Raw genomic sequence first — 22,851 nt, 5'->3', positions numbered from 1 at the left:
AACTCGACCTTGGCAAGTCGTCATGGTTAATGTGCCAATACCGAAAATGTATGGGAATGGAGTTGCTTTGAAGATTTATTTCTGAGGTGTGCCTCGTTAAAACCTTCCTTGGCCAAAAATCCTTTTCTTTAGTGGGAAAAAAGGCTGAGGAGGAAAAAAGAGTACATCACCTGAATTTACAAGTTAAGAGAAATAAAATTTAAGGTGGGTGGAATTCCAAGTTCCAAATTTTCCTTTGGAGGGGTCTGTTCTTACTTCTCCCCGTAATCGCCAAACAAGTCGCCAACTTTAAATGTTCGTGGCCTGACCTTGGTCTTGCTTTCCTTGTGGTTTGTCGCGAATTGCCTTGCGGAACTCGGCATGCTCCTCCATCTGGATGTACCCAGCAGCGCGAGCTCGGAGCTCGTCCATGTCGGGAGGAGGTCGTCGGCAAAGGCTATCGACGAAAGGTCCTGGCTTTGCCATGAGCATGGAGTGTAGTGCGACCTCGGGATTCAGATTTCGGATCTTTACCGAGATGGCGGCGAATCGTTCCATGAACGTCCGGAGTGGCTCGTCGTCACTCTGTCTGAGACTGGCCAGGGCAACTGATGTTATGTGATGAGGTCAGCTCGTCGTATACTGTGCTGTGAATTGTCTGACCAGGGTGCCGAAGCTGTCAATTGACTCGGCAGGTAGCTGGGTGTACCAGTTGAGCGCGGCCCCCTTCAGTGAGGTTGGAAAAACCCTACACAAAATAGCATCGTTGTTAGTGTAGAGGTTTACCTGTGTCGTATACAGGTCGATGTGCTCGTCTGGGTCCGTCGTGCCATCTTAGCGGTCGAGGTGGAGAGGCTTCCACCCATGAGGGAGTGGTGTCTCCATAATGCTATCCACAAAAGGGTGGCGGCGGAAGGTTGCCTGATCCCCCGCGACATGAGTAGGAGCCTTGCTGACTTCATGGGTCGGCTTGTGCGTCGGTGCATGAGACCGATGTGAAGTAGGTCTGGGGGTTGGGACCCTAGTTGCAGTCCGGGATTGGGAGACTGAGTGCTCCTCCTCCTCATTATGGTTGCTCGTATGAGGAGGATGATCAGAGTGGTGTTGAGGGAGTTGAGCGCGGATTCGCTCGTTCTCGGCGCGTAGCGCTGCCAGGTCGGCTTCATTGGCGGTCCGCATCGTCGCTAGGTCGGTTTCGTGCTGGGCACGCATGTTTCGCAGATCGGCGTCGTGTTGCTGCTGCATCTGTTCGACCTGGTCGATCAGTCTCCTCAATGTGGCTTCGTTGTCCATGGTAGTTGAGTGATCTGCGTCGTCTGTTGCGCGTCTGCTATGGCTTCTGGTGAATACCATAAGCGTGGCCGATAAGAGCTGTCTTGATCAGCCCCACGGTGGGCGCCAAATGTTCTTACCGGAAATCTGCTGTAGAGCTGATCCTCCGAGTAAGATTGGTGAGCCTCCTTCGCTGGTACACTTGATGCTCCAAGATGGGGGTGGTACCTGTAAAAGAGACTCCGATGCTAAAGTTAGTGTTTGTGGGAGTATGAATCTCGTATAAGTAATGCACGTACCTTAGTGTGAATTAGGGTTGCTTTGGGCCTTGAGCCTGAGATAAGATATGATAAGATTAGATAGTGGATCTCGTCTGAAGCGAGATCCCTCGAGATCAGTTATGATCTGCTTAAATGCCGAGCTGACGTCGCGTAGCGCGTGCCCGACCTCATCTTGTGTTGTGATGCCAAGCTCGGAGCTCGGCTTCGCGGTACGGACAGTACAAAATTAATTAATAGATTACTAAAATTATTATTTTTTCTTAATAATTAAAGATATAATTATGTGGAGACGAAAAATATAGTTATAGGGGGAAGTATTCCTATTATGTATAGTATAGATAAATAATGTAGAAAGAATCGAACGAGGGCCGATAAATTAAATTTAGCGGAGAATTGTTCTTGCTTCAGATTCATTGCAATGGCTATATACAGTTCAATCTTATTAACTAGAATATCATCTTTGCATTCGAACGCAGTAATTTCTAAAGTTGGTAATCCTGACTTTAGAATGAGATTTCTTCCCTTGTTTTTCATATAAAAAGATAGTGTTAGCAAAAAGAACAAAACACGTTTATAGTATAGTTGGATTTAATTTTCATTTCATTATGTGGAATTCCGAACGTTCAACTCAGTTGCATTAACTGAGATAGTATATAGTTTATAAGTTTTAAGTTTCTTTTCAATCCAGAAAATGAATAAATTGAACTCAACTATAATATTAAAAAGGTAAAAAAAAAAAAGAAGAAGAAAAGTAACTCCTTTTAATGAACAAAAAGAAACTATTTTTCTATTGGCTTGAAAGGTAACCTAAACTATTTGTACTATATCTTATAAGACTTTTTAAAATAAAAGGTTATATTTTTTTATTAAAAAAACCTTATACTTTTTAAGAAATATAGGTCAAACACTGCCTAAATATGTTATTTCTTCCTCATTCATTTTACATCCGCAACTAGAGAGTGGGAATGAAATTAATACTTGACAATAGGGAAAAAAAGTTCCCAGGTATTGACTTTTTATTGGCCTGAGAGACATAGGATAAGGACTGTACTATAGCTTGTTCTTTTAAGTGGGCCGAATTTGTACTACGAAAATTAATTTCTTACTTTCGACCGATAAGAAAAAAGGCTCATGGTATATATATATATATAAATTAATGTACACTTTTTTTAATAAATGAATAAAATTTTAAAATATTTTTAATTTTACATTTAACATTCAATTTAATACTTTTTTCTTATTTTTTATACATATTTTCTCTCTCCAATTTTTGCATGTACTTCTATATCTTTTTTTTCTCTCTATTTATTTTAGTAAGTAATTTTAATTCTTTTGATTTTTCATTACTTTTTTTTCTCTTCTTTCAGTTTTCACATTATTACCATTTCCCTCTCCTCTTTTAGTTTTTCCATACATTTGAAATGTAGAATTAGTTTTCGATAATGTTATAAACGCATATGACTTCTCGATAGTATCAGGTCAAATTTGCATTTTTTCTTCAAATATTTTCCCTCATTTACACGTCTAATTTTAAAAATAATTATTTATGTAATATCATGTGTTGCGATAAATCTAAATATGGTATACATGTACTTAGATATATATATATATATATATATATATATATATATATATATATATATATATATATGTATATATATATATATAAGAAATTTCTTCTGAGGCAGGTATATTTAAAGTTGATGGAGTTGAATGAGCACGACCTATTATAAGCCTTAGGTGCAAACAATATAGTCAGGTGTTAGCCACTAATTTTTAAAGAGGTCTAGAAAACTTTATGTTTTGTGATCCTTTATGGATCATATTGTCACACATTTGTGGATAAGATAACTATCACAAGCTCAAGGTGGTTAGCCATGTTAAAATGTTGCTTTTTAAGATTGAGCATGAAAATGTAATAAGAAATGTTTAGAGGTTTAGGCTAATGTCACTTCAGCAATCACGATATTGGTGTCTTGTTTATCTTTGTTGAATGGTTGTAGAATGAGACTAGTTCCTTCCATCTTTCAGTAAAGGAGATGGCCATATCACTTTAGATGATGGGTCATCTCTTCTACATTTATTTATAACTAGGAGGATACGTTTCTTCTTGAAATTGTGTTAGACAAAGAGACACAAGTACGTCATGCATATAATCAAGGTTACCATTGACCAAACATTAATTGAGACATCAAAGTGTAGAAAAACACACGTGATTCAATTGCTTGTGATACTTATATGGTGCATGCACTTGGGTCAAAAACATCTAAGCAACCAAGTGTTTTTTGCTACATTTGACAGGTTTCACCATCCTTATTAATAAGAGTGACACATTAATGGATGCATCATTATTGATGCTTGTTTTGCAACCTTGATAAATGTACTATTTTTGTGTCTATTTCTACGGAATGTAATTAAAACTTTGGTTAGTATATTGGTTACATTTTTGACAATATCACTAAAGAAGCATGTGTCCTTAATTTAACACAATGCATGGACAAATAAATTATTTGGTTTCACATATTTTTCATCCGTATATCATACTTGCATATGAAGAAGATTCTTCATAACATCTCCTATAAACAATTAGACAAGTATAATTCAAGTGACTCGTTATTTGATAAGTACACACAAAATTCACACAAATATATTTGTTAAGTATTGAATAGTAATTACACTTTAATAATACTTAGTTGTGTTTTTCTAGGAACAATTTGAAAAAATTTGAGATATTTTGGACAATGCTTGATCAACTAATGGTCACTGAAAAGACTAATACTTAAATTTTATGGTAAAATACATTGATAGTTGCACAACAAACATAAAAGTGAGTTGTGCATATTAGAAAAAGAAAAATAATTATAAATATTTTTTTATTGTGTTATTTTGTATCTAATATATATATATATATATTATTTGATTATGTTGATGTATTTTATTTTATCTATTATTTTCCCCTTATGTATTATCTATCAAGTTTTTCAACTTGAAGTTTTTCACAATAAATAAAAATTAAATGTCAAAATAAACAACATTAATATGTTAATATGTACATTTCATTTAACAGATTATTCAATTCTTAAATATTATTTGGTGTAAAAGAAAACTCATAAATATTATTAAGTTATTTAATTAAAATTTAAAAAATAAAAACATGCAATAACTAATTTAATTACATTACAGAAATTAATGATCACAATGTATAAAGGAGACAAGTAAATCGGATCTCTGATAACTTACGAAAGCATGATGTTTTCATGCTAGTCCGCATGTCTTTGATTTGATTTTCATTTGTATTTACTTATTATGAATGAAATGATATAAGTGTTCCCACTCAAATAAAAAGATATAATTACATTAAAAAAATTAATTTTGGTATGATTTTACGTTACATAAATTAATTTCTGTAAAAAAAAAAGTAAATAAAAAAGGGTAGGGGTAGGAATCGGACACAAATTAGAGGAATCTCCGGACAAAGCAGTACTAAAGTGGTATGGAAGATCACGACTTTATTCGAAAGTCGAAACCATCCAAAACACAAAAACAACTAAAGCATTCTACTTTAAAAAAAAAATGATTTTGGCAAAGTTGTGTTTGTTTTGGCAATAAGAGCGAGATGAACCAAAGCTTCACAGAAAAGCGGTGAGTCGGTGACCCTACAACGCAAAGTGCTTTCTGCTTTGCTTTTAGTTTATAAGAAATCCATATTATTTTAAAAATAAATATATATATTCCATATGAGCGTGTGAGCATATCAGTAATTTTCTCATACACTATAGGAATATTTTTAAATAAAAAATTAAGAAGAATGTAAATTTTATTTTTTTAAATTTGCATAAATTAGAGAAAATATTTTAAAACTAAATAAAGATAAACTATTTTTTGTCCATAAATATAATTCACGAGTGTGTTACAGGATGAATTTCATTGGCTAAATATTATTTGTATTAAAAATAAACTATTTGTATTAAAACATATTATTCTTATTGTAAAAAACCCGTTATTCTTACAAATGTGGTGTGTTAAAATTTTAATTTTTAATTAAAACTAATCGAGAGAATGACAATCTTAAAATTTAATGTATTTAGTAATTTTTTATTTAAAGATTGAATTGGTTTTCATATATCAAGTGCAATTGTCGATCTTGAGACTGATTTGCTGGTATGCTTATTACTACAGTCACATCACAGTGTCTCGATTTCAACACTGTACACCAAATATTTACTGTACTCTATAATCACTGGGCTGAATCCACTGCATTTTTTTTTTTAAAGATTTCAAATGTAAATTAAAACGAATTATTAGTAATAATATTCGAGAGAAATAGTAGATTATACATACATAAATAAAATAAAATAAAATATTAATTTTTTTGGTAAAGAAATAAATATTTAATTTGAAAACGGCACAAGATTTTTTATAAGAAAATAAAATAAAATAAAATAAAAATTCATTAGAAAATGAGGAATATGAATGTAATTTATTTCTTAAAGTATAAAAATGATTGCTATGGCCACGCGGCGTGGGCTGTGATTGTGAAACGCTGTATTAAATTCGATTGTTTTGAATAAAAAAAAAGTAGTTCGTGTGAATAATAAATTGACGCACTTCGCCCGTTCTAGACACACACAACAGTCTACTGGTTAGTCACCTCTCAAATTTCTCAGACATTTCTTTCATTATAATTTGTGTTTCAGCTGAGATCACATGATTTACTCTTGTGGTGTTGTGTTTATTTGGTTTAATTATCTTGAACCCAGAACCCCATTCTTCTAAACGTGACATTTTGTTCATATTTTCTGATCCTAAGAGGTTTTATTTACTGTTGATGTTGGTGCTATGCTCCTAACAATGCCATAAGCTTGGTACTCTACCTCTTTGTATCTTGTTTAAGTCTTAAAACAAACTGATCTGGACCAGTTATCGGGCTTTCCCATCTTCTTCTGTGACATTTTTGCTTGCTTAAAATTATGATATTATGCATCTTTAGTAACTAAATCATATCTTTTCACTTTTTGTTAATGCAGAATGACGGGGTTTAATTTGCTTGTTTTTGTTAAAGTTATAGTTTTTATGCACTGTAACTGTAAAACCTTTTTGGGAGATTCTGTTTAATTGTTTCTGGCTTGTGTTGCAGAAGCAGACACTGAATATGGCTGACTTGTTGGAATGGGCAAAGAAAGATAATCGCCGCCTGCTTCATGTGGTCTACCGTGTTGGTGACCTTGACCGCACCATCAAGTTGGTTTTTTGTGACATGGGTTCTTGTTAATTATTACGTTCTTTGTGTTCAATTAGATGCTTAAAATTTCCTCATTGTTCTTTCAGGTTTTACACAGAATGTTTTGGGATGAAGCTTTTGAGGCAAAGAGATATTCCGGAGGAGAAATATGCCAATGCTTTTCTTGGATTTGGCCCAGAAGAAACCCATTTTGTTGTGGAATTAACATATAGTATGTTACTCTAATAACAGTTTCCTAGCTGCATATGTGTTGATCAGTGGTTCTCTGATTATATGTAGTTTTTTGGTACAATGATACAGTTTTAATGTTTTTCTGTCAGTTGCTTAATATTTGCATGTGTTGTACTACATGTATTTTTTCTTGTAACTACTTAAGTATATTTTTCTTTCTGTCAGATTATGGGGTGACCTCGTATGACATTGGAGATGGCTTTGGACATTTTGCAATTGCAACTCAAGATGTAAGACAAAATCCACTTTTAAAAAAGTTTGAGTATCTATTTAAGCAGTGAATGAACTGAATTGTTTATTGCTTCAATTTTTTAGATTTACAAATTGGTTGAACACATCCGAGCCAAGGGTGGAAACATCACTAGGGAGCCTGGTCCAGTTCAGGGTGGGACTACTGTTATCGCCTTTGTGAAGGATCCTGATGGTTACACTTTTGGACTCATCCAAAGACCTACAGTCAATGACCCATTTTGTCAACTAATGCTCCGTGTTGGTGATTTAGAGCGCTCAATTACCTTTTATGAAAAGGTAACAGTCCATTTTGTTTGTGTTCTTGTTTTAATATAGTTTAGTCATGTTAAAACTCAACTATTTCAGGTTTCTGTTATGTTATGGCTTTTAGTTAGTTACAAGGGAATTCTTTTGTGAAGTGTGAACTTTGTTGCACAGTTCTCTTCTTATTCATTTCATTCCGTCTTTATTGAATTGATGAATTTTTTCGGTGGGTTACAAGACTAGAAGATCGGCTAACTGTGTTGCTGTGGTTTGCAATTTGTAGCAACCACAGAATGACTGAAACTTGATCTTCTACTTTATATGGAACATATTTGGATTAGTTACCAACAAAGGACCTGGAGTAGGAATTGATAGCTTTTGCTTGTGAAGCACAAAAGTAGAATCACAAAACTGCTTTGATGAATTATAATTTTTTTTAAATCAAATGCATTTTATTAACTAAGGCAATTTTCCTTTGGGTCATATTTTGTACAGGCTCTGGGCATGAAGTTGGTGAGGAAGGTTGATAAACCTGAGTACAAGGTGAAATTTCTTGCCTATATCTTTGCAATATACATATGCTTACTAGCTGGAACATTTTTCATGTGAGTCATTCTGGTAACTAGCAACATGTTGCATGTCCTACAGTACACTATAGCCATGCTCGGGTATGGAGAGGAGCACGAGACAACTGTGTTGGAGTTGACATATAATTATGGTGTCACTGAATACTCTAAGGGAAATGCTTATGCACAGGTTTGTTAATAGGTTGTATTACCTGATCTTCATGAAGCCCTAAACTGGCTTTCTATACTTTTTTCAGTTTCTGCACTCCTTAATGATAAAAATTGGTGTGCCATATATAACAGATTGCTGTTGGTACTGATGATGTATACAAGAGTGCTGAGGTGGTTGACCAAGTCATACAAGAGGTTGGAGGAAAGATTACTCGCCAACCAGGGCCAATTCCTGGCCTTAATACAAAAATCACTGCGTTTTTAGATCCTGATGGATGGAAAACTGTAAGCCTCCTATCCGAACCTCCAATATCTAGTGTCATGTAAACTTAATGTTTGAAAAGGGAGAGGCTGGGGTTCTAGATTCTGTCTCATGACCTAAACAAACATGGATAATATGCTAACCTCTAAGTGGCTGGTTTAACGGAACTTGCATTATTTTGAGAACAAACCTTTTGTGCTTTTGAAACTACTTATGCTGGATATGAGCAAAAACTATTGTTCTAAAGAGCTAGATATGAATTGATATATGATCATTAATATAGAACAGAAAACATCTCATGGTAGGTTCTTAACACGTGATGATTCTTTCTTAACATGTGAACAAAGAAGTGAAGTGGCGTACACTTTCAACATGTTCATCATGGCCCGTATCAGCTCCTATTTTGTTATTCTTTCGTCGTATTAATAATTAGTTTGTATGATTCATTTTGTTTGAACTTTGTAGGTCTTGGTTGACAATGTTGATTTCTTGAAGGAACTGAAGTGAAGGGCGAGCTTTACGCGAAATAAATAGTTCTGTTGCTTATGTATGGCTAAGTTGTCTCGCAGTGTATCATTATTATGTGTGGTATCAGTGTACCAGTCATCAACATGTTTGCTTTTGCTTGCTTTAGTGAGGTTCTTTTGTTGACTTGAAAGCACAACTGAAACCTCATCTTGCATGCTACCTATGATTAATCTACTAATTTATCATATATCGAGTCCTGCTGAACAGTGTTTTAAAAGTGAGTTTATGCAATGGTTTAGAAAAGTTGCTGAGTTCGGATCAATTTGTTCAATTGTATAATCGTTTAAATCAAATATTAAATTGGTTGATGTCATGAGTAGAGATAAGTTTAGTTGATAACTTAAATAACATGACAAAGTATTATTTTTGAGTTTTGATTAGACTGAAAGCTTGAATAGATTTTAACATGAATAACATAAAAAAATAGATAGCTTGTATTATAATTTTCTTTAGAAGTAACAAATAATCAAAGTGGGAACCACATCTTAATCACTACACCAACTTGATAAAAAATGTAATGGGGTCATATCATTGTGGATTGATTGGTAGAGCACTTAATGGAAGAAAATTTTTGGTGGCAAGCCACTCATATATTTGCTATAATTCAATAGAGTCGTTATTTATATACCTTGGTCATTAAGTTTGCATCGCAATTCCTTTTATTATAAAGGGTCTAAAATCTAAGAGAAAGAAATTACACAATGACGATGCCCGTAGCAGCATTCACGTCGCTGTCAAAACTATGATGATACTCCACAGCACCTCCTTAGGAGATGAAAAGAATTTTGAAAGAGGTGAGTGGGGCAATGCATTTAAAGGATACTTTCTCCCCATGTTACTGATTGAAGATGAACATCTGGTAGTAGCTGCTTATGTTATCAGCAAAATGAACAGCATTGACTGTTGCTCCTAGTTAAGGCACTAACACTTTATAGTTCTGTATCTATAGCATAACAACCAAGAATTCGAAGAAATCTAGCAAATTCCTGAAATGGAAATGAAATAAATAAATAAACAGATGTTAAAAACAATTAGAGATAGCATTTAATTTGAAAGCTACCTTTGAAGAGTCCTCAACTAGTCAACTTGGTTAAAGAGTTAGTCAACATAGACAATAAATCAATCTTACTTTTTTGTAAAAACAGCGAGGACCGCTGGGTTTTGTGATTATGCACGAATTATGAGTAGTTAAAGGATTTTTAACAATGTGCTGCGCAACTGATATGGAAAAAGAGTTATAGTTAGTAAAGTAAATTTATCAAACTGGTGCGCTGCTTAACAAAACAAAAACGGTTTCCTAGCAGGATTCTGAAATATGCAAACGGGTCAAGCAAGTTGCGAGAAACAAGATTTCTTTTCTCTACCATATTTTTTTTATTTACAAAACTCAAATTTAAGATGTTATTTAGAGAAATAGAGTCTAATATTACTCGAATAAATTGTTGGTGTAAATTGACATATTTAATACTAAAAGTAGTTAGTATAACTAACTCAATCATTATTAATTTTAATTATTTTTCTTAACTACTAAAGTATTTCTACTTTTTTTTATCATCTAATAAAAGTACTTTTTACAAAATTTGTCATCCTTTTGTTAGTTTCTAAAACTCAATATTGACTAATTAGACTCATTATTTATAAATAATAAAAAACACGTATTATTAAATAATTATACAGATACACCTGCATAAGAAATTTATAGATTCTGACAAAAAGATAAATAAAAAATATGACTCAATAAGGAATAAAATGAATAAAATATTAAACTCGAGTTATGAGATAGCGGGCAGACCTGCAACTGTCCTAAAGCATTTTGTGCACGAGGTTCTGCCATAGAAGCTTCAATATCAATGTAGAAAAGGTAGTCAAAGTACCTGCAACCAAAAAAGTTTTATGCCAGAATTATAGTTTTGCAATACACTTCCAAACAAAATACCAGAGTCATTATATCATAATCATGAAGTAAAACTGAACCCCGTTTCAGAACTCTTTCCTTTCAGTTTTTGAATCGAAGGCTTGGAATTTTTTAAAGCTTTTTATAATAAAGCTATGATATATATCGGTGGGTGCTTGGAAGTGTTAATGGAAACACTTATCAAAATAAGTTTTTTTTTCAAGTTATTTCAGTAAATTTCATAGTCAACCTTACGAACAAGTTCTTATTAAATAAGTGTTTAATTAAGCTTTTTACCCAAATACACCCTTGATAATATAGTACTTTGACTCTCTAGGGATTTCAACATATCATGAATTATGTCATATGCCCTCCCATTTTTACTCTAACAAGCTTCTTGCCCATCAGTTGTATACTCCATCCACACTCCCATTATCATCATAAATGTTCACAGGATAAATTATGAAGCATGAACCACAGGTCAACTTGCATTTAAACTAAAAAAATTACACCCAGAATTTTACTGAGGCAAATCTTGAACAGTAAACATTACTTACTTAGCAGTCCCTTCATTTAAATCATTCACAACCCTTACCGGGCGCTGCTTCAGTGGACGACTCTCTATCTGAATTTACAAGAAAGAAATAAGAGTAATGAATGTGTTTTAATTTCAAAAGACCAATTTCAATTAATATAACCCACCTTTGACAAATTAATATTTCTCATAGCAAAAACTGCCAAGGCTTTGAACAGTACACCAGGACCTTCTTTTAGACTGAAAACAATGCTAGTCTGAGAGAAAAGTCATGAACTCATCAGCAAATTCCTAAAAATATAAATGTAAACACCTAAAATTTGAATACCTTATAGGGCCTGTCAGTTCCTGGAATTCTAGGCTCCCTTGCAAGGATCAAGAAACGAGTAATATTCTCATCTTCATCCTATCAAAATTGCAATGAATCAGCTAAACTTTAATCTTGACTTGCCAGCAACTACAAACATGTATTTATGGAGAAAGGATTTTATTTTATTTTTAAAGTATATGTATTCCTCAATGAATAATGCAATCATGAAAACTGTATTATATTTTCTTTGAGCAGCCATCACAGAGCACCAGCTGATAAACTAAAAATATAATGTTGAATACTATGATCACACACAATACAACAATACATTTGCTATCCCAAATACAGAAGTCTCTTACAAAATTTTCTCTTTCCACAAACTGCAAATAGCTACACCCTCCCTAATTACACAACCTATTACCAAATATATACTCCTAATGCATAACAGTTATTTTCTATGCATAATTGCCATCATGCAGTTTCTAATATGGAACTGCTTTCTAATAGACTTGCTAATACAAAACAAAGTTATTTTCTATTACATGTACTCCTAATAATCAGCTACCTCCAATTCATTAATGAATCCTTTCCTTACTAACTTGGATCTTAGTTTCCATCATTACTGGCTGCTGAAAAATCCTCCTTGTCCTCATGGATTAATGCATGAAACTAGTTCTTTCTCATTATTTTTATCCATTCAATAGCAATTATTTCTCCATCTTCATGTAGGGCTTCATTATCTCTCAAAATTACCAAACTTAGTTGTTTCTCTGCCAACTGATGTAAGGGATAGAACTTTTCTCCACACATAAAACACAAACCCTTGCTTTTCCTTTCCATCAAATCTTGGTATGTTAGATGGCGTAGGCCTTTACTTTTCGTGTTAAAATTATACCTATCTCTAGTCACTTTTTTGCTCAAAAGATGCTGAAGTGGAAAGACAAATTTTATCATGCGAATCTCTTGGCTTACTCAATCCTATGTTTTGATTTTTTCCTCAATTCAATTTGTTGCTCTCTTTAGATAAGGCAGACACAGAACTTGAAACTGTGACGGGTCCCATGTTGCTTCCTCCTGTGCTGCTTTTCAATGGCCAAACGCCCACAAATGCTGAAACTGTTACCACCATTCCGCCACCCACAACTACCCACAGGTGAAGACATATGTGAAGTTTCTACGTCTAATTACCGTGCCAATTGCATGGCCTGAGCCTGGATTGAGGTTTGAAGGTAATGTGGTTTCTTTTCAGTTTCAAGTCACAAGTTTCCTACAAAATAACCCAAGTATTGGTCCTCACACCTCTGGCATTTCCTCAATTGAGAAGACAAGAATTTGAGAGCTTTTATATAGTCATCCACTGTCCCTGTTTTCTTCAAATTTTTCAACTCTTCTCAAGTATTTTCAACATTTCTCCTTCCAAACCTTGCAACCATGGCTATCTTAAATTTTTCCCTAGTCAAAGGTGCCTTGGTGTCTCTTAATAAATTGAACCGATGGATAACTCACTCATCCATACTTAGTGTTGTCAATGTAATTCTGTCACCATCACTTGTGTCTTGCACTTACGAATAGGTTTCGGCCCTTGTCATTCATCAAATGCGATCTTCTCCATTAAAAGTTAAGGTAGGCAGTTCCACCATTTTGACTATCATAAAATATTCATCGAAGTTGTGAGGACAATCTGAATTAGACCCATTTCCTGCAAAATCTATCTTTTTAAGGTTGAAACTTTCATGTTCTTCCTCCACATATTTTCCCAATACCTTCCTCATTTAGGTCAAACAACCTCTCAGCCATGGAAATTTCCATATTTCCTTTCTTTTTCTACCAAGCTAGCATTAATTTTGGCTCCAACCCTTCATGTTTTTCCTCCAACAAATACATATGCTCAATCACCTTAGTCATGCTGAAATGAAGAATTTGCTGGCTGTAAAACCTCCTCTTTTAGATCTGGCGGGTTGGAGCAAAATGATACAACACCAATCGATTAACTCAAAATATATTACTGGAGACTGAAATCACATAGAATACAACAATACACTTGCATTCCTAGAGACAAAAGTCTCCTACAGAGTATTCTCTGTCGACATACTGCAAATAACTACACCCTCCCTAATTACACAGCCTACTACCAAATATGGTTGATTGACCATATCCGGCAGTTCCCAAACTTATTTACATAAATGGGGTATATTTTAAACAATATACACTTTTGGGGCACTTTTTAACGGTGTCGCTATGGTCCATAGCGACACAGGTGACACGTGGCATTTTTGTAACTCCAGCGAAATCATGAAAACCATATTGATAATGTCGCTACAGCCTATAGCGACACAAAACAGCTTCACTGAAGTCGCTATAGCCTACAGCGCCACATATTTAATATAAAAAAGACAGTTTTAAAAAAATATAAGTAAATAATATAAAAAAGAGAATTTGTGAAAGTGGCGCTATGGCCTATAGCGACACTGTGTCGCTATAGCCCATAGCGCCACCCGTTTAAAAAATAAAAAACAGAAATAGAAAAAAACATATAAAATAAAGAAAAAACAGAAAAGATAAATATATAAATATATATTTTTATGATATTCATAAAATAAATTAAAATTTGGGAAAAATTAATTTCTTTAATAATTTAAAAAAAAACGTCAAAAATAGTGGCGCTATGGCCTATAGCGACATAGTGTCGCTATAGGCCATAGCGCCGCTTTAATAAATATTTAAATAGATAAAAAACAAAAAAAAATATGTATAAAATAAAGAAATTACAAAAATAATAAATTTATAAATATAAATTTATATGAGATTGATAATATAAATTAAAATTTGAAAAAAAGAAATTAATATAAATTAAAATTTGAAAAAAAGAAATTAAGTTAATAATTTAAAAAAATAATTTACTGGAATTAAATAATTTTTTGTAAAATAATTTACTGGAATGTTGAGTGTATAATAATTTTTAACAGATATATTTTATTTTAAAATTGTGTATAGTGTATAATAAAAAATGAAAAAAATAAATTTTTTCTACGGATAGAATTTATTTATATAAATGGAAATAATAAAAAACACAAAAAAAATGAATTAGAAAATAATTTTTAGAAAAAAAACTAGTACAATAAATCTGGAGAAAAAAAAAAGACCCAATAACCCAAAAAAAACGAAAATTTTGAAAAAAAAAAAGCTGGTGTCGTTACGGGCCATAGCGACACAAAGTCGCTATGGCCCACAGCGACATCAGCCTTTTTTTTTATTTTAATTTTTGTTTTTTTTTTCTACCTAAAGTCGCTATTGGCTATAGCGACAAAAAGTGGCTATGGGACAAAAAGTCGCTATGGTCCATAGCGATATCAGCCTTTTTTTATATTTTAGTTTTTCGTTTTTTTTTTACCTTAATTTTTTTTCTTTCAAAATTTTTGTTTTTTTTGGTTATTGGGTCACTTTTTTCTCCAGATTTATTCTACCAGTTTTTTTTTAAAATTTGTTTTGTAATTCATTTTTTTTGTATTTTTCTACGTTTTTTCCCTTCACTTATTTTTTGCCCAGTTTTTTTTTTAAATTTACATATAAAAAAATATTAATACACTTAAATAATAAATTTTCTTTAAACTACATAATTAATTATTTTTAATTAAATTTATTAACAAATTACTGAAAATATATTTTTAATTATATTAAACAAAATACTTAAAATATAAATTTAATTAAATTTGTTTATTTTTGTACTTATTTAATTAAAAATGGTGTCGCTGCCCGTAGCAACACCTATTTTTCCTTTTTTCGTTTTTATATTTTATTTACTTATTTTTTCCACAATTTTTATAAAATTTAACATATTATAATATAATTTTATTTAAATTATTTAGTTTATGTAATTTTAATTAAAAATTAAAAGACGCAAAATTAAAAATAAAACTTCATTATTGCAAAAAAAAAATAATACAAAATGTGTGGCGCTGTGGGCCATACCGACATAGTGTCGCTATGGCCCATAGCGCCTCCTTTAAAAAATACATATAATTTAATTTATAAATTAGATTTTTAGAACACTTAATTTTATTTTTATAAATATATAATAAATAATTTAGTTTATTATTTTTATTTTACATTTCTATTATTTTCATTTTTTTTTAATTTTTTTTTACGGAGTGTCGCTATGGACTACATCATTTTTGTTAGTCCATTATCTGTGCTGGCGAAGCCTATAGCGACACTCATGTGGCTCATTCCAGCCCAACCAAAACCAAAAAAAAAAAATGCCGCGTGTCAACGGTGTCGTTATGGGCCATAGCGACACCGTTGTAAATAGCCCCAAAGGTGTAAATACTTACAAAACAGCCTCATTTATGTAATAAACTTTTAAAATAACCCCACTTTGATAAAAAGCCACCAAATATACACTCCTAAGTACGTATTTTCTATGTATAGCTGCCATCATGCAGTTCTAATATAAAATTGCTTTCTAATAGATTTACTAATATAGAACCAGTTATTTTCTATCACATATACTCCTAATAATTAACTACTTCCAATCCATTAATGGATTTTTTTTTTTAACTTAGATCTCAGTTCCCATCAAGCCATGTACATTTCAGCACCGTCACATATCAAGGCATTCTAGCATATTGCACTTTTCTTTGTATGTTACATTACATTACAGGCTTTTTCTCCAGCTTTACCGTCAAACTTAGAGCCTTATATACTTGACAAACAAACTACTTTCATATCATTGAGCCATAACATTTCAAAGACAAGTTTTCAAGCAGACAACTGATTGGAAAAAACAAGATATATGGCTTCCTTTTCATCAACATCTCGGTCCAACAAGATATAATCTTCCACAGAATCAAAACATGGGAAGGAGGGATTACTAGGGTTATGTTATGGTATTTGTCTATGAGATATATTATTCGAGAGGAGAGTTAATTATATTTTGTTTTTATCGGTTATTTACACATAACTGCACAATAATAAGATATTGTTCACTTTGAGCTTACATCCTTATAGTTTTGCTTTCAACCATCACCCAGAAGGTCTCTTATCAATGGAGTATGTCTATATTTTATAAACTTTTATTTCTCTTCTTATTATAACAATGTGAAACCTTATTTATATTTCAATAGGAGACACATGACAAATACAATGTACAAACGCTATCACCAAGCAAAATACAACATGTTCAAATTCATTTTAAGAAAATTATTAATTAGGGTAAAGCCCAATGCATTTTTCATTCTAAAAATGATTACCATGGTTCCTTTTACTCTCTCCCTCTTATAATAAGCGTTGTCCTAGGTTTTTTACACAAAGCAAGAAAAACAAATAAATAGATGAATGAGAATAATAATTTTATAAAATAACCTTATTATAAATCTTATTTTCTGAAAACAATGCAACACAGCGACAACATCCTAAACCAATATTATTAGAAGCATAAATGGAAAAAAAAATTAATATTATATTGAAAAGTTAAAATGACACTTATTTTAGGACTTGTTTTTTCTATTTACACAACACTTATTATAGGACAGACAGAGTAAAAGATTGGCACAAACCTCTAGAAAATATCAAATAAAAATTGTCCAATCCTATCTCAAAGGAAATCAATAAGTGGAAGAGGCATTAGCTCCTGACCCTTGGTGAAGATGATATCTAATGCAATAATTTGCATGCATTAAATTCCGTGTTGTGATAAAAGAAAAACATGAGCTAAGGCAATATACTCAATCTTCCATAACATGTAAAGGAAGTCTTACCTGAATTCTTTCTGCAAGAATGTCAAGCCCATACACTTTTCCAGCTCGGGAACTTGCAATAGCTCCAATATCTCTTGCACATTTTGAGGCCACTGTCTGTCCTCAAGAACGTAATTGTTAGGACATGCCAATGTACAACCTAATCAATGCTTACTTTAAGACAAAAAGAAAATTCAAAATAAACCTCAGCAGCAGTAGCAGTATCACGTGCACCAATCTTGAGAACACCTAAATCGCTAAGGAGTATCTCACATTGAGCTAAAGCCTGCATGTAAAATTATCATTTTGTAATATTTTTAAATTTCTTAATAAGGCTAGATATTTGGTTGCCAATAGGTATGCTTAGTTTGGCGACAGAGTCAGCTGTCTCAAAAGTCTGCAATCATAAAAAACCAATTAAAGACTTGAAAGTTGGCATGTTGAGGTTAGCCATTAGCAGAACAGTAAATATGATTGATGCAATCCAATAAATTGTACTATTGTGAAGTTGCTGCTATCTTAAGGCAGAATCATGCATACCCATTCACTTTGTTCAAATGGGAAACATAATTATATTTATTCACTCTTTACGACAACGGGAAAAACAGAAAAGAACTATATGTAATAACCAACCTGGGGATGACTGACAACAGCTTTGAGCTCCTCCTTTTTCACACCATGCAATCCCAAAAGGCAGTGGTTAACACGCATCTGCACCTCCCCAACAATGTGCAGCCTATGGCGAAGGAGTAAGTCATAATTGCGGTGGATGCTTCCACCAACAGAATTTTCAATGGGTAGAACAGCTTTATCCACTAACCACAATTCAACTGCCTGCAGAGAGGAGGAATACAAATAAATCACTGCAGTAGGTACGGTACCCATACACAGAGAAGATACAATAAAATAAGAAATGGAACCTTAAATGCAGCTTCAAAATTGTCACATGGCACAGTCTCACATTTTGGATACGCTTTCAAAGCTGCATCCTCACTATACGCCCCTGGAATTCCCTGTACGAGCCAATTGACTTGTTAGCAAAGGCAATAATGACATGAATCTTTTATTCGAAAAGAAACTATTAAGCATCATACCTGATAAGCCACGCGCACCATTGATCCATCCTTTTGAGAAGAGGAAATGTCAGTTAGGGTTAATGGCTCTGCAATTGTTGAAGTTACATAATTGTGATAAAAGGAAGAATTAAATAGTAAAGGTAATTACATCACTTACAGGCTACTGCTAGCATAAAAACATAAATTGCACCCATTATATTATAAAATTTTGTTTATCTGCTTGCATATGCTAGCATTGGTGCATAGCGCAAAGTGCATTAAACTAAAACATCAATTTAATTTACTGTAAGAAGAAAGAGCAATTTGATAATGATAACACTATATAAGAAAAGTACAGTTGTAATTAGCCGAATAACCTAGAATTTATTGGTTAAGCAGCCATGAAGATCATTCAATTGCATATATGTTGTTCTGGTACAATTCATAATATCTGAAACCATAACTATATAGACACTTAAAATGTCAACCACTCTTCGTTGATGCCATCATACTGAGAAAAGAGTCTAGCCAGTGTCACCTTGAGTCCATGAGATGACAGATCACCAAAATGACATCAGATGCAATGGACATCGTCAACCATTTGGAAAATTTGGTGTTCCATGCCATAATTACTCTATCGCCTTTCTACATATCTTACAAGCACATTACAATTGTAAGTAGTCACATCACAAACAATATCTTCTCTTTCTGGCAGTTTTCATTTCCAACAAGAGAAGCCAAGTCAGAAAAGGGAGAGGTTTGACCCGCGGAAAAGGGAGGGGGGGGGGGGTCGGTATATGGCATGTCATCTCCCTCTTCTCTACATATTTGCAAATTTCAGATTTTGTGTGTTTTACATAGTAGGGTCTTCTTCTGTCTTGGCTATCTTTACAACAAAAATTCAACCAAGAATACATGTAGCAGAAGAAAAAGATCATTCAGCTGCAGGGGGGACGGTAGGGAATTACAATAAAATCTTTAAGATGCATCAACCATTAACATAGGACAGCCCCCGGGTGGGCTTGGTTAGTTATTTATTAATGGAGAGAACATTCATATGTCAACATTTGAATGGAGAATTTGATGGCAAGGATATGAAGAACTTGATCTCTATGTTTTATACTAATTAAAAAAAAAAGTGGTCCTTGGAAGAGAAAAACCCACAAAGATAAAAGTAGCTCAATGCCGATATTTCATATGCGGTATACTGTGAAAATCTTGCCTTGCCAGCTTCAACCCCAAAATTGTATGTGAAAAGTGAAAACAAAAAGCATCCATCACTAACAAAATTATCCCTCCAAACACCAATCGGATAAACATTAGTTGATAAGCAAAATTTGATTCTGAAATATATGCAACATTAATAATTTAAATCATCAGCACAGCACTATAATTCTCCGAATGCCAATTAAACACAAATAAAAATTTTATGGTGGGGAGGGAGAAATCATATAACTCACTAGGAAGGAGGTTTATGTCCTTGTGAAACCCCTTTGACTCATTTTGGAGAAGGCCATCAGCAGCACCAGAAGGGTGAACTGAAGGGGGGACAACCCTGGGCCTCTCATCTTCAACAGCAGTGGTAGCTTTCTGAGGTAAAACTCCCAAACAACAACATTCCCATCTGCGGCATTTGTCAAAATCATATCTTAGATTCCCAATCAGAGAATTGGCAGCACCCAATTGAGGAGGAGGTTTGGAACAAGCCCCGATGGATACAGTCTTAAGAGCCATCAAAATGAAGCAAACCAATCTACAATGTGAGGGAATAAAGAGAGAAAGTGAGAAGCTGAGAGTTCAGAGAGTGGTCGTGGTTGGTGAGTTTGGGCGATTCACAGTATGACATTGTTTAAGTAATACGTAGTGTGGATGAATGAAAGAATTACGGTTGGTTGGCGCTTGGAGTAAGGGTGACCCCACAATTAAAGGGAACAGATGGTATGCATATATGTATGAGAGAATTATGAACTGTGCCTCCACCAGTTGCCAGTTTAAAGGTTTTGTTTGACTGGGGATTCAACTGTGAGAATGAATTCAGAAAAAAATGACCAACAAAAACGAAACAAACAGTTGGCGAACAAACGGGTTGGTGAACCGAATTGTCGCTAGTTACAAGTTTCCTTAGATTGTAATAATGCTAAATGTTGGAACAGTCATAATTAATATATAACATATTGTAATTGTATCTAACGTGACAGAAATGGAATGGACTAGCTTCTCCAAAGTGACAAATATTAATCAAGCCTAACCCTTGGCTCATCAAAATGGCCAATTTTCTCCAACCATGCTCGATGTACATTTTATCTATAAGAGGAATCCTGACTGTACTTTTTGACATTTTCTTCAGCATTTGCTTTTATTAGGTAAATGACTGGAGTATGAGGATCTTCGTTTTTGTTCACTGAGAGGGACATGCAGACTAGAGTAGATAAAAGTGCCAATCACAGACATATTTATCCTTAATTTGAATTAGCTTCATCTCCGGTAGTGAGGATTGCTTATAAGCAACTTCCTGTGCCACATCATTGTCATATTAGCTCTGGTTTACTTTATGACTTACTTAAATTTTAGCAAAGTTGTTTCTACAAGTAACTTTACAAAAATTTAAATAACTCATAAAATGAACCAGAACTGATATGACAATGTGGCATAGAAAGTTGCTTATAAGCAACTCCACCCGAAATTTATAGAATGTTTCGATTTCAATCCACAATATATACAAATTTCTATAATATAATACACTTTATATATTTATAAACTTTTTTTTATTTCTTTATTTCGTTATGATTATATTATTGGTGTGAAATTTAATGTTAGAAATCAGGTTGACTTAGAAATCTTTCTTTGTCAAAATATAGATTTGATTATTTAAGAGATATGAATTTAATTTTATTCGAATTAACAACTTATTAATGTTTGTAAAATGACGCATGCGTACTTATGTGAGAACCAATATATTTTGCAATTAAAAAATTTATTTTGGTATAGAAAAATATAGTTTTAATTTTAATAGTAAATAATATTTTATTTTGATATAAGGAAATATAGTTTTTATATTACTTTGTAATTGCAAATATTCAATTGATTTTCTGTGATGAATTACAAAAATATTTATCTATTAAATTTTAGTTTTAATATACTTTTAGGAAATATAATTTAAAGATCAAAAGAGATACATGGTTAAAGAAATTAAGTATACAAATAAAAATATAGTTTGATGTGGTTGAGAAAAAAAAATTGTCTGCTAACATTCGAAAGAGAGGAGAAAAATAATACCGTATGTGAATCTTTTTATAAGTTGTTTCTTATTAAAAATTGATAACTTAAAAAAAATTAATTTTAAAATAAATAAGAAAATAATAAAGTGAAAGAAATAAGAAATTAAGACAAAATTCTAAAAATACTATTGCTGGAGTTTATATACAGAGAATAACTCTTAAAAATGTTCTTATTCAAAATAATTATTCTAGTTTATTTACAGAGAAAATATTATTTTAACATATTTGGTTACTTGAAAATTTTATCTAATTATCTACAGGGTCCATTTACTTGCATTTTCATTTTCCATTGTTATTTTCTATTTTCACTATTAATTGCAAAAAACATTACTTTATTTTTAATTTATTTCCTGTTTTGAAATATTTGTATAAAAATAAATATAAAAAAATACATTTTTTGTACAAATATTTGAAAATATGAAACATGCAAATTAAGAATAAGAGAGCAATTTTACAGTAAAAAACAAAAAAAAGAGTAAAATTCTCTTAATTTCTAAAATTAGTCACACTTCCTAACCATCACTTTAGTCTTCTGATGGTAGATGGTGTCAATTTGGTACAATTAAGTTAATAATCTTTTCAATATCTAAAAGGCTAAAACATTACTTCAAACCTATTATTTCTAGAGTAAATGGGCAATTTAGCTCTTGAACTTGTACCTTTTCGTTATATTAGTTTCTCAAATTAAATATTAAAAAAAAACTCAAATAAGTTTATGAATTATTTTAGGGTTCCATTTAAGTTTTTAAAGTTAAATACTTTTTTCATTTTCATCTCTAAATATATGTTATTATTATCACTTAAGATTTCAAATTAAAGATATAAAAAAACATTTTAAGGGTTAAAATAAAATCCTAAAAAATTCAGGAATTTATTTGAACTTTTTTAGTTTCAAATAATACTAATATATAGCTAGATGCAATTTCAGAAACTAAATTAGCCAATTCTCTTACTTTTCTAATTTGGAATTTTAGTTTCCAAAAATTTGATAGAGATACGTATCATTATACATTGACT

The 22,851-nt window shown here is 32.5% G+C and overlaps 2 protein-coding genes across 3 annotated transcripts; one reads left to right on the top strand and one right to left on the bottom strand.

Moving 5' to 3' along the window:
* The first annotated feature begins 6,034 nt into the window (after nucleotides 1-6,034).
* Nucleotides 6,035-9,289, top strand: LOC109809756 (lactoylglutathione lyase GLX1). Of its 2 annotated transcripts, none has more exons than XM_020373150.3 (9): nucleotides 6,035-6,174; nucleotides 6,670-6,773; nucleotides 6,861-6,985; nucleotides 7,171-7,235; nucleotides 7,321-7,533; nucleotides 7,996-8,043; nucleotides 8,149-8,256; nucleotides 8,370-8,522; nucleotides 8,965-9,289. In XM_020373150.3, the coding sequence occupies exons 2-9, from the start codon at nucleotides 6,685-6,687 to the stop codon at nucleotides 9,004-9,006; spliced, it is 843 nt and encodes a 280-aa protein (XP_020228739.1). In that variant the 5' UTR covers nucleotides 6,035-6,174; nucleotides 6,670-6,684; the 3' UTR covers nucleotides 9,007-9,289. The 2 variants fall into 2 exon arrangements, with proteins under 2 accessions (XP_020228739.1, XP_020228740.1); XM_020373151.3 differs by lacking the exon at nucleotides 6,035-6,174 and adding an exon at nucleotides 6,252-6,397.
* Nucleotides 9,290-9,585: 296 nt separating this feature from the next.
* On the bottom strand, nucleotides 9,586-20,984 carry ADT1 (arogenate dehydratase 1). The gene is made up of 12 exons (XM_083075911.1): nucleotides 20,443-20,984; nucleotides 20,017-20,309; nucleotides 18,596-18,663; nucleotides 18,422-18,514; nucleotides 18,135-18,335; nucleotides 17,707-17,787; nucleotides 17,523-17,618; nucleotides 11,785-11,862; nucleotides 11,624-11,713; nucleotides 11,479-11,546; nucleotides 10,820-10,901; nucleotides 9,586-10,013 (listed from the first exon to the last, which is right to left on the bottom strand). The coding sequence occupies exons 2-12, from the start codon at nucleotides 20,288-20,290 to the stop codon at nucleotides 9,957-9,959; spliced, it is 1,188 nt and encodes a 395-aa protein (XP_082932037.1). The 5' UTR covers nucleotides 20,291-20,309; nucleotides 20,443-20,984; the 3' UTR covers nucleotides 9,586-9,956.
* Between the last annotated feature and the right edge of the window lie 1,867 nt (nucleotides 20,985-22,851).

This window comes from Cajanus cajan, chromosome 5 (genome assembly GCF_000230855.2).
Source record: "Cajanus cajan strain Asha chromosome 5, NIPB_CcT2T_4, whole genome shotgun sequence".
NCBI lineage: Eukaryota > Viridiplantae > Streptophyta > Magnoliopsida > Fabales > Fabaceae > Cajanus > Cajanus cajan.
The sequence above is the reverse complement of the archived record's forward strand: the minus strand, read 5'-3'. Positions and strand labels throughout refer to the sequence as shown.

Bases quoted from the DNA above. Each gene is read 5' to 3' on its own strand.
- LOC109809756 (XM_020373150.3), top strand. From the start codon at position 6,685: ATGGCTGACTTGTTGGAATGGGCAAAGAAAGATAATCGCCGCCTGCTT. The intron at 7,236-7,320 runs GTAAGACAAAAT...TCAATTTTTTAG, and splicing joins TTGCAATTGCAACTCAAGAT to ATTTACAAATTGGTTGAACA. The intron at 8,044-8,148 runs GTGAAATTTCTT...CATGTCCTACAG, and splicing joins TTGATAAACCTGAGTACAAG to TACACTATAGCCATGCTCGG.
- ADT1 (XM_083075911.1), bottom strand. From the start codon at position 20,290: ATGGCTCTTAAGACTGTATCCATCGGGGCTTGTTCCAAACCTCCTCCT. The intron at 11,547-11,623 runs GTGGGTTATATT...TTGTAAATTCAG, and splicing joins GAAATATTAATTTGTCAAAG to ATAGAGAGTCGTCCACTGAA. The intron at 10,902-11,478 runs GTAAGTAATGTT...TTTTGGTTGCAG, and splicing joins TTAAATGAAGGGACTGCTAA to GTACTTTGACTACCTTTTCT.